Raw genomic sequence first — 15327 nt, 5'->3', positions numbered from 1 at the left:
TCCATTCGAATGTTGATAGGTCCTTGTATTTTTCTCTAACATTCTTTTTTCTCTCCTCCCAGGAAACATTGGAAATTCTTTTACAATTGATCCCATCTTGGGCTCTATAAAAACTGCCAAAGAATTAGATCGAAGTAACCAAGTGGAATATGACTTAATGGTAAAAGCTATAGATAAAGGCAACCCACCAATGAGTGAAATCACTTCTGTGTGTATCTTTGTCACCATCGCTGACAACGCCTCTCCCAAGTTTACATCAAAAGAGTATTCTGTTGAAATTAGTGAAACTATCAGCATTGGGAGTTTCGTCGGAATGGTTACAGCCCATAGTCAGTCATCAGTGGTATATGAAATAAAAGATGGAAATATAGCTGATGCCTTTGATATTAATCCACATTCTGGAAGTATCATCACTCAGAAAGCTTTGGATTTTGAAACTTTGCCCATTTATACATTGACAATACAAGGAACTAACATGGCTGGTTTGTCTACGAATACAACCGTTCTAGTGCATCTGCAGGATGAAAATGACAACTTGCCAGTTTTTACGCAGGCAGAATATACGGGGCTCATTAGCGAATCAGCTTCAATTCACAGTGTGGTCCTAACAGACAGGAATGTCCCATTAGTTATTCGAGCCACTGATGCTGATAAAGAATCAAATGCTTTGCTTGTTTATCACATTGTTGAGCCAGCTGTACACAAATATTTTACTGTTGATTCCAGCACTGGTGCTATTCACACAGTACTAAGTTTGGACTATGAGCAGACAAGTACTTTTCACTTCACTGTACAAGTTCATGACATGGGAACACCATGTTTATTTGCTGAATATGCAGCCAACGTGACTATCCATGTTATTGACATTAATGACTGCCCTCCTGTGTTCTCCACATCATTGTATGAAGCATCTCTTTTGTTGCCAACATACAAAGGAGTCAAGGTCATTACAGTAAATGCTACAGATGCTGATTCAAGCGCATTGTCACAGTTAATGTACTCCATCACCGAAGGCAACATCGGGGAGAAGTTCTTAATGGACCACAAGACTGGTACTATAACTGTACAAAACACAACTCAGTTGAGGAGCCGCTATGAGTTAACTGTCAGGGCCTCTGATGGCAGATTTGCAAGCTTAACCTCTGTGAAGATTAACGTGAAAGAAAGCAAAGAAAGTCAGCTGAAGTTTACCCAAGATTTCTACTCTGCGGTAGTGAAAGAGAATTCTACTGAAGCCAGAAGATTAGCTGTCATAACTGCTATCGGGAATCCAATCAACGAACCCCTGTTTTATCACATCCTCAACCCAGATCGCAGATTCAAAATCAGCCGCACGTCCGGAGTTCTGTCGACCACTGGCATACCGTTTGATCGTGAACAGCAGGAGACCTTTAATGTGGTAGTGGAAGTGACACAAGAACGCAAGCCTTCAGCGGTGGCCCGTGTCATTGTAAAGGTCATCGTCGAAGACCAGAATGATAATGCACCGGTGTTTGTCAACCTGCCTTACTACGCCGTCGTTAAAGTGGATACCGCCGTGGGCCATGTTATTCGCTATGTGACAGCCATCGACAGAGACGGCGGCAGGAACGGGGAAGTGCACTACTACCTCAAGGAACACCACGAACACTTCCAAATTGGAGCCTCAGGGGAAATTTCACTGAAAAAACAGTTTGAACCTGACACCTTAAATAAAGAATATCTTGTCACAGTGGTTGCAAAAGATGGAGGAAACCCAGCTTTTTCGGCTGAAGTCATGGTTCCCATCACCGTTATGAACAAAGCCATGCCTGTGTTTGAAAAGCCTTTCTACAGTGCCGAGATTCCAGAGAACGTCCAGATGCACAGCCCCGTTGTCCACGTACAAGCCAACAGTCCAGAGGGCTTGAAAGTGTTCTATAGCATCACAGACGGTGATCCTTTCAGCCAGTTTACTATTAACTTCAACACTGGAGTTATCAATGTCATAGCGCCTCTGGACTTTGAGTCCCACCCAGCATATAAACTGAGCATCCGAGCGACTGACTCCTTGACCGGTGCTCACGCTGAGGTCTTTGTGGACATAATCGTGGAAGACGTCAATGACAACCCTCCCGTGTTTGCCCAGCAGTCCTATGCCACCACCCTGTCCGAGGCATCTGTAATCGGCACATCCGTGGTTCAAGTCAGAGCAACAGATTCTGACTCAGAACCAAACAGAGGGATTTCATACCATATGTTTGGGAATCACAGCAAGAGTCATGATCATTTTCACATAGACAGCAGCACTGGCCTCATTTCCCTGGTTAGGACTTTGGATTTTGAGCAGTTCCAGCAGCACAAGATTTTTGTAAGGGCTGTTGATGGCGGCATGCCTCCTCTGAGCAGCGATGTGGTTGTCACAGTGGATGTCACCGACCTCAACGATCACCCACCACTATTTGACCAACAGATATATGAAGCCAGAATTAGCGAGCACGCTGCCCATGGGCATTTTGTGACCTGTGTAAAAGCCTATGATGAGGACAGTTCAGACATAGACAAGTTGGAATATTCCATTCTGTCTGGCAACGATCATAAGAATTTTGTCATTGACAGCAGGACGGGGATCATCACTCTCTCAAACCTGCGCCGGCATGCCCTGAAGCCATCGTACACCCTTCAGGTTTCTGTGTCTGACGGAGTTTTTAGGAGTTCAGCTCAGGTTCATGTGAGTGTGATTGGAGGCAATTTGCACAGTCCCATTTTTCTTCAGAACGAATATGAAGTGGAGCTTGCTGAAAATGCTCCCTTGCACACCCTGGTGACCGAGGTTAAAGCAACTGATGGGGATTCGGGTATTTACGGTCACGTTACCTACCACATTGTAAATGACTTTGCCAAAGACAGGTTTTACACAAATGAGAGAGGACAGATCTTTACTTTAGAAAAACTTGATCGAGAAACCCCAGTGGAAAAAGTAATCCCAGTTCGTTTCATGGCCAAGGACACTGGTGGAAAAGTTGCTTTCTGCACCATTAACGTCATCCTTACAGATGACAACGATAATGCACCACAGTTTCGAGCAACCAAGTTTGAGGTGAATATTGGATCCAATGCTCCCAAAGGGACGTCAGTCATCAAAGTCCTTGCCAGTGACGCTGATGAGGGATCCAATGCCGACATGACCTATGCCATTGAAGCAGATTCTGAAGGCGTTAAAGAGAATTTGGAAATTAACAGACTGTCTGGCATAATAACTACAAAAGAAAGCTTAATTGGCTTAGAAAATGAGGTCTTCACTTTCTTTGTCAGAGCTGTGGATAATGGGTCTCCACCCAAAGAATCTGTTGTTCCCGTCTATGTTAAAGTACTTCCACCAGAAATGCGGCTTCCAAGATTTTCAGAACCATTTTACACCTATACAGTTTCGGAAGACGTTCCTATTGGAACAGAAATAGATCTCATTCGAGCAGAGCATAGCGAGACTGTCCTTTACAGCCTAGTCAAAGGGAATACTCCAGAGAGCAACAGAGATGAGTTCTTTGTGATCGACAGACAGAGTGGGAGACTGAAACTGGAGAAGGGTCTGGACCATGAGACAACTAAGTGGTACCAGTTTTCCGTACTTGCCAGGTGCACTCACGATGACTATGAGGTGGTGGCTTCTGTAGATGTTAGTATCCAAGTGAAAGATGCAAATGATAACAGCCCTGTCTTGGAGTCTAGTCCATATGAGGCATTTACTGTTGAAAACCTGCCAGGGGGAAGCAGAGTCATCCAGATCAGGGCGTCTGATCTAGATTCAGGAACCAATGGCCAAGTTATGTATAGTCTAGATCAGTCACAAAGTGTAGAAGTCATCGAATCTTTCACCATTAACATGGAAACAGGATGGATTACAACCCTAAAGGAACTTGACCACGAAGAGAGAGACAGTTATCAGATTAAGGTGGTTGCATCAGATCATGGTGAAAAGGTTCAGCTCTCCTCCACAGCCATTGTGGTTGTTACTGTCACCGATGTCAACGATAGTCCCCCACGGTTCACAGCAGAGATTTATAAAGGGACTGTGAGTGAAGATGATCCACCAGGGGGCGTAATTGCCATCCTGAGTACCACGGATGCTGATTCTGAAGAGATCAACAGACAAGTTACATATTACATAACAGGTAACGTGTTTAAAGTGAATGGTTTAATTTAAAATTAAGTTGTATTAGAAGTATAAATTCTGAGATATGTATTTTATGGAAATTGAGAGTTGAAGGGACGATTTTAGTATATCTAAAATAAGTAGAAATAATATCTATTAAGTTATGTTTCAAGTCCTTTGCCTGAGCAAAGCCAGTAGTTGTTTCATTAGGCTGATTTTGATGATTCATTCTGTTGATCTTTATACACAGTGTATAAAAAAGATATTATAATTTTAAAAATCTATAGTTTCAGTATAGGCTAAAATGTTTACTGATAGTCTTGAAATTTTATTTGGCTTAATGCTGTGTTTAAATACACATTTTAGTGCTGCTTTCTTTGTTTTTTGGGTTTTTTGAGGGTTTGGGGTGGGAGGGGTTAGTGAATGGGAAAGCTAATAAATTTAAGTGTAATTACTTTCTTTAAAACTTAATTCTTTTGAATCATAATATTATATATCTTTTGTACAATTTATTTCTCCTGTTATTCCTTTTTTTATTTCAACAAATTTGACTGTCATCTCCTTCCATTGATTTAATAGGAGGGGATCCTTTGGGGCAGTTTGCTATTGAAAATATACAGAATGAATGGAAGGTCTATGTGAAGAAACCTCTAGATAGGGAAAAAAGGGACAATTATCTTCTGACTATCACAGCAACTGATGGGACCTTCTCATCAAAAGCTATAGTTGAAGTCAAAGTCCTTGATGCAAATGACAACAGTCCCATTTGTGAAAAGGTAGGATACTCTTTAAGTCTATATATTATGAATTCAGATTTCTTTCTTAAACCTTTCAGAAGGACTGTCAGGTGGTGCTGTAGAGTAATTCAGATGTGTTTCATGTTGTAATCTCTTAATGTTTAAGTCGAGGTGAGGGTTAAATGGGGCAAGAGTTGGATTAGCTTCAGAACTACTTTTGGGGGATGCTAAATAGCTTAAAAACCTAGTTCAAAATACTGTGAATTGCTGACAGGATTACAGTTGTATATAAGCATTGCTCTGTTACGTTTTCATGAAAAGATTCCCTTCATTTGGGGGTGAGGTAGCTCTGTTCTGCACCAAGAGACCGTATTTTGGGCCCTTGCTCTTGTACACGCTAGAGGAACCCAGAGGTGAAGCGTGTGGCTTCTGCCCCTGTGGAGCCCACCGTTTAACATGAGGACAAAATGCACACCAAGGAAGAGCTGCGCCACCTGAGGTTGCTCAGTGAGGGCGGGAGTTGTCCCCAGAACTGGAGGATGAGGAAAAGCTCAGCCTTTGGGAGGTGGTGATGAGATCACCAAGAGTGGAAACGGAAGAGCATTGGGGCCGGAGGGTAAACTGGGTGAGAGGGGCTATGGAGGGCGTTCCAGGGAGCTGGGACTCCACGAATCCTTCCTTACATGAAAGGTGGAGATGGCGTTACTCCAGGAGTTCCTGAGAGAAGCTGAGTCTGGTAGCATTGTTTCCATTTAGCTGAGGAAGTGTGAAAGTGGGGATAACAGGCAGTGGACTGAGGCACAGGGAACGGAAGGATGAAAGATGCTGTAACGGGAAAACCAGTGGTACTTGGTCCTGCCTGGCCATGACATCGCGACAAGCATGTTAGTTAAGTCAAGGTTGACTTTAGGTTTCCTACAGGAGTGTTTGGGAGAAAGACCACAGATGAGCCTGGAGCGGGAATTGGTTTTAGAGGAAGCATGCTGAATTCCACTTCAGATTTGTTCAGTTTAAGATCACGGGACGTTCAGTTGAATGTGTTTTTATAGTCGTTTAGAGTTAGCGAGATGGAGGGTGGGTGTGTGAACTTGGCAGCTTGGGTGGATAACTGCTAACTGCATTCGCTTGAGAGGATAATAGCAAGGAGGGAAAGAGTAGAGACAGGTATCCCCCTAGAGAGAAAGAAGGCGGAAGGAAGAGAGTGCAGATACCAGCACAGTGTAGTTGAGAGCAAAGGAGGGGAGAACTTTTAGGAGGCGGGATGGCCAGCAGAGGTGTGACAGAGACAAAAAGCGGACTGAGTGAAACAGACCATTGGGTTCAGTGACTGGCTTGGAGATGGTGATCCCAGTGCGGTGATGTGGGTGGACGCCTGGTTTCAGGAGATTAAAGGGTGTGTGTTAACAAGGAGATAGATCTGGCCAGTGACGAAAGTTGGGAGTAAAAAGTAGGAAGAAGAGTGTGGTAGGTAAAGGGAAGGCTGGGTCAGGGAGCAGGTGACTTGGAAGGGGGCGGGGAGGTGGAGAGCGCCGCAGTGGGCATGAGCTGTGTGTAGCTGGACGGGCAGAGGGGCAGAGCTCTCTGGGAAATGGATACGAATAATTCCGCTGGGGGGAGAGCGGGACTTCTGAGGGGTGAGGAGTTCATTCCAATCCATGGTTTTGGTGACAGTGGTTTATGGAAGGAGGATTCTGTGTGTGTGTGCGTGTGTATGTATCTTATAGAAACTAAATGTGTGTGTTTTGCTGTTTTTCAACACTTTTCCTTTCACCTTTGGTATTAATTAGGACACTAGATCATTTGGAATCATCAGTATTACAAAATATCCTGTTTCATGAGTCATAGTTCACCTAAAATTGAGCTCATATTAAGAAAATAAATTTAACAACGTCTTATCTGTTTGTCTTACGTTTTGGTTTACAACATGGATTTCTAAATATTTGGAACTGGAAAACAACCGTTCACTGTGTTTGAGAATCAGGTCAGATTTGAAGAGAGACGGGGTGGAGCAGGGCAGAAGAGAGCCCTGGCTTGAGCATCACTTGCCCCCTCCCAGGTGGCCTTGGATAACCTTTGTTTTCTCCTGTGTCATGAGGCTCACTTCTCTCGCAAATGCAGTTACTTGGTGGTGTTTTAACAGTGATTGCAAACAATAAATTCCTGTGTTGGAAATTAGACGTAATGTATCAGGCTTGTATTCTCTCTAGTTTTTAGGTAAAAATGGAGTGTTACGTGTATTTTCTCATAAGAATTTAAATTAAATTAAATATGAAACCAAATCAAAGACAAAGTATTCAGAATTCTGTAGGTTAAATGTCAGGTCAGACTCTTTCAGTGTATGGGGTTGTTAACTGTTATATGAATCCTCTCTGTTTTAAATGTTTTGTAAGAAAAATAGTTTTGAAAGCTCCTTGGATTTTAGTTTTAGTCATTTCCCATGTGTTCTGTGACCAAAGTTAAATGATTTCTGTTACTTCCTTGGCAGTCATATTACCTTTTAATGTTTTATGTTAACAGTATTGTTTAAAATCTTTGTAGACTTTATATTCCGACATGATTCCAGAAGATGCCTTTCCTGGGAAATTGATCATGCAGGTCTCTGCTACAGATGCAGATATCCGTTCCAATGCCGAAATTACTTACACATTATTTGGTCCAGGTGCAGAAAAATTCAAACTAAATCCAGACACAGGTAAAGGTAGAGTTTGGGGCAAAACTAATTGTGTTCCAGCAAAGTCACGCGTGGGTGGTTTTGGATCACACGGAAAATTTGAAATGACAGTTTGTTCTTGTAAAATTTACTCTCCTGCTACAAAAATGGCATCTTTTAGAAATGCAAACAGCAATTCAATGTGTAAAATTGGGGTGAGACAAAAAACAGCAACAATCACCTACTTGAACCGAGGATTTAAAATTTATGTTTTTTTTTTTTTTTTTTTTTTTTTTGCGGTATGCGGGCCTCTCACTGTTGTGGCCTCTCCCGTCGCGGAGCACAGGCTCCAGACGCACAGGCTCAGCGGCCATGGCTCACGGGCCCAGCCACTCCGTGGCACATGGTATCTTCCTGGACTGGGGCACGAACCCGTGTCCCCTGCATCGGCAGGCGGACTCTCAACCACTGCGCCACCAGGGAAGCCCTAAAATTTATGTTTTTTTATATCACCTTTTTAAAAAAAAAACTCAGAAGTTAAAGTATATCTCAAACTTTCTGCTTTATCCATTTTACATATAGTTTGTTTTCTTGAATTTGTGACCATAAATTTATAATTTAGTGTATTCATTAAAATGATGAGTGGTATTTTACTTTAAACCTAGGACTTTCTCTTTCAATTTGTATTTTGTTAAAATTGGGGGTCAAGTAACAGTTTTCTATTAAGCTCCCCCCAAATTAATTATAAACATGTGAATCTAATTTTTGAGTCAATTTAAAAATATTTTCAATTTGGTAAATTGGCAGCTATTTTGCTTTTGGGCATAGTATATAATGCGAGAGGTCCTGACCTGGAGATCTTTAAGGCTTAGAGCTAGCACCTGGCAGGGTTTGAAACCCTCCAGCTCTGAGGGCTCCCACAGCTGCTGACTCTGTCACTAATAAAATTGTTCTCCAAAGGAAGGCTGTTATTCAGATTTTCTAAATGTAAGAGAAAAGGGGAAGAAAGATGTGCTCTTACAGTCACATCTTAAATTTCAAGTGAGCCCTTTTATTTTTGTTTTTAGGTGAACTGAAAACATTAGCCCCCCTTGACCGCGAGGACCAGGCAACCTATAATCTTCTGGTCAAAGCCACGGATGGAGGGGGAAGATTCTGTCAAGCTGATATTGTGCTCACGTTAGAGGATGTGAATGATAATGCCCCCCAATTCTCTGCTGATCCTTACACCATCACCGTGTTTGAAAACACAGAGCCTGGCACGCTCCTGACAAGGGTACAGGCCACGGATGTGGATGCAGGTATCGCCCAAGTGATGCTTTTGCCTTCAAACTATGCACTGTTACCTGAGGAGGAGCCTATTTTAGAGCACTGTTCCACATTCAACCCCTCTGATGACCCCTACCTCATGCATGTTGAATAACTCACCATTGTCATGCTACCGTTAAAAATCGTGTTAGCATTAAAAATGGAATGAAATCTTCAGAATAATAAACTCTTTTTTTTTTTTGCGATACGCGGGCCTCTCACTGTTGTGGCCTCTCCCGTTGCGGAGCACAGGCCCAGCAGCCATGGCTCACGGGCCCAGCCGCTCTGCAGCATGTGGGATCCTCCCAGACCGGGGCACGAACCCATGTCCCCTGCATTGGCAGGCAGACTCTCAACCACCGCGCCACCAGGGAAGCCCAATGAACTCATTTTTAATGAATATTTGAAGTCTCAAAATTGTGCCCAGTGAACTTACTGTTGTAAAGTATCTGTGGTACCCCTAAAATTCTGCTTAGTGATGAGATAAACTGATCTTTATGTCCCATTGAATTAATTAGTGAAGTGTTATTTTTTGTGAATAAAGCATTAGTGACAAAGAGATTTAGTATCATAGGAATATAACAAGAAAACGATATATTTTTATAGTTTTACAGACCTTTCCAATTTTTTATAGAGAAAATAAGACTCTAAGGTATATATTCATAGCATTTTGATAGCAGAGAATAAAAATCACTTCTGCAGTCATTCTAACACTGAAGAATCAGAAGAATACCAAAAATGTTACTTTTCAAATAAATTTTTGTTACTGAAGCTAAATAACAAATAGGCTTTATTTTTAAAGATCTGCTGGCTGTTAGAGCATAAGTTCCTGTATAACATAGTCTGAAAAAGCCAGATGACTATGAAATTATATTTGTTTTAACTCAACAAATTGCTCATTTTAAAGTTTACATTTTTAAGGTCATAGTCATAAGAATTTGAAAATAATGTATATTGGCATTTTCCCTTTTTCATATGTATGCTGGATTTAAAAAAAAATAATTTGTTTACGTTTCTTGAAATAAAACATTCTGACATGATGTCATGTCTTGACAGGACTGAATCGGAAGGTATCCTACTCACTGATTAACTCTGCTGATGGACAGTTCTCCATTAATGAATTATCTGGAATCATTCAGTTAGAAAAGCCTTTGGATAGAGAACTACAGGCAGTATACACTCTAACTTTGAAAGCTGTAGATCATGGTTTGCCAAGAAGGTTGACAGCTACCGGCACTGTTGTTGTATCCATTTTGGATATAAATGACAACCCACCCGTGTTTGAATACCGTGAATATGGTGCTACAGTGTCTGAGGATGTTCTCATTGGAACAGAAGTTCTTCAAGTGTATGCAGCAAGTAGGGACATTGAAGCAAATGCAGAAATCACCTACTCGATAATAAGTGGAAACGAACATGGGAAATTCAGCATAGATTCTAAAACAGGTAACCTACCATGCAAAGGAGAGGAAGCCCTTTATTCTGCAGAAAAAGGCTAGATTGCTCAGCACTTCACCTGGTACAAAAACAGGTCATACATTGTCAATAGATACTCTAAAAGAGAAGACCCAAGTTTTCTTTGTGTTGTTATCATAAGTGGGATTTAGAGTGGTTTAGAAGACTTTAAACTATAGTTCTACATAATAAAATACATTTCTGGCTTATCCATTATAACTATAAGCAAATTAACTTTAAATAGAAAATTAAAGCATCATACTCTAGTAATTTAGTAAAGATATAAGGTGTCATAAATCAGTAAAGGTAAAGAATTGAAGATGGTAGAAGATTTTGCAGAATGGCTCCTTTTTATGGCCCACGTGGATCTCATGTGAAGTAGCTTCCCAGGTGAAACAGCAGTTTCGACCTCTTTGATCTTAGTTTCAGTAGGGGACATCTGATAATTCATTAAATTGATCTCTTCATTACGCTAGTTATAGACAACCATCAAAGTACTTGGACCCAGTCACTTACTGAGTGACCGCCAACAAGGTCAGAAGTCATTGGCGCTGTTGACTCTGCCTGCATAAATACTTTATGTAGTCTTGTTAATCTGTCATCTAAAATAGCTGTAAGTAAATTGCTCTGTAAAAAATTGCCCCATTCCAACTGTATTTAATTGTATGTGGCTTTCAGCTGAAGGGTAGGGTGTGTGATGATGCTGTTTTAAAATGTATTTTTAGCACATATCATAAAATTGTTATTTTTAGGGCTCTTTATGTAGGGTAGACTATAAGGAAGTTAAAAGGAAAGACGTTAAAGGAATTATTAAATCAAAAAGGGATTTTAAAAAAATGACAGGATATAAATAGTTATTCTGGAGATTTTTTAAAAGGATGTACATTTCTGTAAAAGAAAAAGTATGAGAAGGAAAAGGAAACGAAAAGCCAAAGAACAGAATTTTTGTGTTTTCTATTTCATTAAAGTCTGTAGTAAACTATCATTAAAAAGAGATAAGAAATGTTATCATTTTTATAGCAGGGAGACATAAGGAGTACTGACTAGGAAAGCAATTCACCTATCACAAAGAGTATCAGGAAAGTAATTAAGAGAAATAAATAAGGTTCCAAGGATGGGCAAATTCACGTTTTAATTGTTGAATTAAGAAATTAGAAACCATACGTAAATGGTAAGTAAACTATTGAACTGAAAATTTTAGTCATAGGAGGAGAATGTGTAATTTTGATTTTCTGTTCAGGGGCCATATTTATCGTTGAGAATCTGGACTATGAAAGCTCTCATGAGTATTACCTGACGGTGGAAGCCACTGATGGGGGCACACCTTCACTGAGTGATGTTGTAACTGTGAACGTCAATGTAACAGACATCAATGACAATACCCCAGTGTTCAGCCAAGACACCTACACGGCGGTGATCAGTGAAGATGCTGTTCTTGAACAGTCTGTCATTACAGTGCGTACCTTTTCCCCTCCAGCCTTCTTCTGGGTCTTTGCAAGAATTTTTGGTGAGATTGATCCAGTTTTTGTAGTGGCCTTACTTGAAAATATTGATAATTTGAAGATAGGGAAATGTCTTTTGCTAGCCTCTTTAGTTACTGACTCTATTATAATGATTGCCTTAACACAAACTAGCTGTTGATATCAGAAATTTGCTTAGTAGACTTCTGTCCCTCCCTCATCTGTCTCCTAAACCAGAGTGTGGTATTTTCTAGGTTATGGCAGATGATGCCGATGGACCTTCAAACAGCCACATCCACTATTCAATTATAGACGGCAATCAAGGAAGTCCATTTACAATCGACCCTGCCAGGGGAGAAGTGAAAGTGACCAAACTTCTAGACCGGGAAACAGTAAGTGGAAAAATCTGACATAGATTGTTTACAGATTATCAGATCAGTAGATGGAAGTGCCTTGTATTCGCCTCTGCTGACATTTTGGGAAGTGTTAAAAGGGTAGAACCAGCCTTGTTCTCAGTAAGTGACAAGCAAGATATAAATACTTGAAAAGCAGTTGTAGTATGAAGATCTCCAGAATATGTGATGTGTTTCATAGTAATGTGAAGTTTGGATAATAAGAGTTTGTATTCAGGACCAAGTTACTGTTGGCACCAGTGTTTTGAGACGCTTCATGGAGCTAGAAGCTGGGTTTTAAATAATAGCAGAGATTCAGGAAACCATAGTGTTGAGAGGAGGGAATTCCCTGTGAGGAACCGGGGGAACAAGGATGGAGGAAGGAAGAGACGTGGGGTGTCTTTAGGTGATTCTGTTCAGTTGTGTTGGAGTAGAGTGATTGTACAAACAGGTGAGGGAGGAGAGATAGATGAAGAGTTTTAGGAACAGATGACAGGCCACAGACAAAACCAGGATCGTAGGTTCAGGCTGGCACTGCAGGCATTAGGTGGTTACCGATGCTGTGAGCCCAGGTGTAACAGCACAGGAGGTGGTTGCTGAAGACCAGTCCTACAGCAGGTCTAAGTGTTATCCCAGAGGTGGGAGGGACAGTGACAGTTAATCAGTTATGAAACAACAAGAGCCCAAACTGGGAAAGTAGCAATGACGAGTGAATGACGAGACAAGTGCGGACACTTTGTAGAGGAAAAATTAGGGTCCACGGAGCTCAGCTGTGGCCCTCCAGAGAAAGCAGAGGTGGTAGATGACTCGATGCGTTTCAGTCTTGCTGTGACAGGGTGGTGCCATTAAAGGCGACTAGGAGGTCACAGGGCGTAAACTCAGCACTGGGAGAGGTGCTTGAACATGGTTTTCAATATGCTGATTTGTAGTGGAAAGTGGCATATTCAAGTAAAATTATTCAGCCAGTATTTAGAGATTTTAGTCAAACTTAAGAGACTTGAAAGCTGGAAATACAGATATGGCACATGCCTCTGAAGATGATTATGGAAGTGATCTGAGGTATTGAGATAAAAGTGAGTGAATAAGGAGAGGCAAGCCCTCCCTCCCTTCATCCATCCGTCCATCCATCCATCCATCCATCCACTTAGTCATGTGCTCTCACAGACAGGAGGGGAGCTGCCTCAGAGGTAATGACGTGAAGGAGAAGTGAAAGAGCCTTGGTTTGGGGAATTGGAAGGGCATCGATGATAATAAAGACTGCAGTTTCAGAAGAGTAGTGGGTAAATCCAAGATTAGAGGAATTTGGGGAGATAGTGCTGAGATATTTCATCAAAGTCCATTCTTTCATTCCTTTTCTGACCTGTTATTTTTGAGCGGGGACTTCCCCAGAGTTTAGGAAGCATGACTGTTATGCTTAGGGTTGCAGTACTGCTGGGCAGAACTTAGTATTTTTGACTGAAACACTTCTCAGATCCTTTAGTATACTCATGTCCATTGTGAGATAGCAAAAGAGAGTCTCCCAAGCTACGTCGTCCTCTTTTTGTTGGAGCATCTTTCAGGACTGACATTCTGCAGCACGTCCTCTGGGGTTAGCCAGCTTCTTGGCCTCTTCTCTGCTTATTCTGGAAGAGAGAGCTTTAAAGAAACTGTCCTGGAAGAGAGACCACCTCACTTAATTCACCTTCTTTTGTAGGAAGTTCCCGAAGAGAGGATCTTGGGAGATTTAGACAGTTGACTACAATCCAAGAGTGACATGGATGCGGGGAGGGTGAGCGGAGTGTTGAGAACGAGTGAGCCCTCGAGGGTGGGAGGCAGCTTGCTGTCTGCCTGCTTCTGGCTCAGAGTCACACTGGGGCCGGAGGGAAAGTTGCCTTCCCCGCCACTAGTAAAGCAACAGCCTTCGACATATGTGATGTTTTCTCTCATCATTTGTATTACTTTTCTGTCTTAATTTCTGTTAATAGATCTGCAGGTTTTCAAAGTTAGAACAGTTTAACGGAACAAGTACGTTTCTGAGAAGCATTGGAGATTCTCATCCCTATTAGTAACTTTTTCTGTCGAGCAGATACATTACATTTTTCAGATCAGTTATTTGTAAGCTAGGGAATTGCCCGCCTGCAGGACACGGGGAATGGCAGGCCCTCGGATCCACCCCTCCAGTAATCAGAAGTACGCTTCAGGCTGAACCCTGCGCTTGGGCCTTGTGGAAATGGACATGATTCTCTTTATCTTTTCCCCGAAAAGATTTCGGGTTACACGCTCACCGTGCAGGCCTCGGACAACGGCAGTCCACCCAGAGTCACCACGACCACTGTGAACATAGACGTGTCTGATGTCAATGACAACGCTCCCATCTTCTCCAGGGGAAACTACAGCCTGATCATCCAGGTGATCCTGGGCCCAAGCCTCACTGAACGCACCCCTGTTGAAATAAGCTCTTTTTTGGCCTCAGTGGTTCGTTTGAAATAATCTTTCTTTTCCAAAGACTACTTTTGAGAAAAATGGGAACAGTGACATTACAGGGGTCTCCACCAATACTAAAAGATGAGCATTTCCAAGATGCTGTCATCTCTTCCTGTGCTTTGATTTTTAAGATATTCTCACTAGCTTGATTGTTAACCTTACCTTCTGCCCTTGCGTTTCCTCCTTGCCCCTTACCCTCCCTCCTCCCTGCCACTCCTCCTCCAAACGCCTCCCCTCCCTCACCCCTCCCGGCACCCCTCCCTCACTCCCCCCACACCTTTCTCCTCACATGCCGCCTCCCCTCCAGCCCCCTCCTTCCCATCACCACCACCCCTCCTCTCTCCTCCTTCCAAATGGAGCGGCAGTGTCTCTCTTTTCTGTAAATTTCATATTATAGAAAACGTGCATATGATACGGGGTTTTGTTGAAAGTTGTGTGGTTCTCTTACTCTTGCAGGAAAATAAGCCCGTGGGGTTCAGCGTGCTGCAGCTGGCAGTGACGGACAGGGACTCCTCCCACAATGGCCCTCCCTTCTTCTTCAGCATTGTGAGTGGAAACAAGGAGGGGGCATTTGAAGTCAACCAGCAGGGAGCCCTCCTGACGGCAGCTGCCATAAATAGGAAAGTGAACGATCATTACTTACTGCACATTAAGGTATTGAAGTCTGTCTTTATGATTTTGTTGTGGACTCATATGGAGAAGAGCTGCTTTGGTGGTTATCTTGTCCTGTGTAAACAGCTTACATTGCATG

At 42.2% G+C, this 15327-nt stretch overlaps 1 protein-coding gene across 6 annotated transcripts in view; it reads left to right on the top strand.

Moving 5' to 3' along the window:
• The window catches only part of FAT1 (FAT atypical cadherin 1), a 121595-nt gene that overhangs the window by 90626 nt on the left and 15642 nt on the right, over positions 1-15327 (top strand). For all 6 annotated transcript variants that reach the window (XR_004347869.1, XM_032618474.1, XM_032618470.1 and 3 more), the window contains 9 exons: positions 63-4130; positions 4691-4887; positions 7387-7540; positions 8566-8799; positions 9863-10252; positions 11502-11716; positions 11976-12113; positions 14358-14501; positions 15033-15230. Coding sequence is in view for 5 of the 6 variants with exons in the window: in XM_032618474.1 (XP_032474365.1) it covers positions 63-4130; positions 4691-4887; positions 7387-7540; positions 8566-8799; positions 9863-10252; positions 11502-11716; positions 11976-12113; positions 14358-14501; positions 15033-15230 (5738 nt within the window). In the remaining variant the exon portion in view is untranslated. The remainder of the gene's footprint in view (positions 1-62; positions 4131-4690; positions 4888-7386; positions 7541-8565; positions 8800-9862; positions 10253-11501; positions 11717-11975; positions 12114-14357; positions 14502-15032; positions 15231-15327) is intronic.

The sequence above is a fragment of the Phocoena sinus genome, chromosome 21 (assembly GCF_008692025.1).
Source record: "Phocoena sinus isolate mPhoSin1 chromosome 21, mPhoSin1.pri, whole genome shotgun sequence".
Taxonomy (NCBI): Eukaryota; Metazoa; Chordata; class Mammalia; order Artiodactyla; family Phocoenidae; genus Phocoena; species Phocoena sinus.
This window is presented reverse-complemented; position numbering and strand designations above follow the sequence as displayed.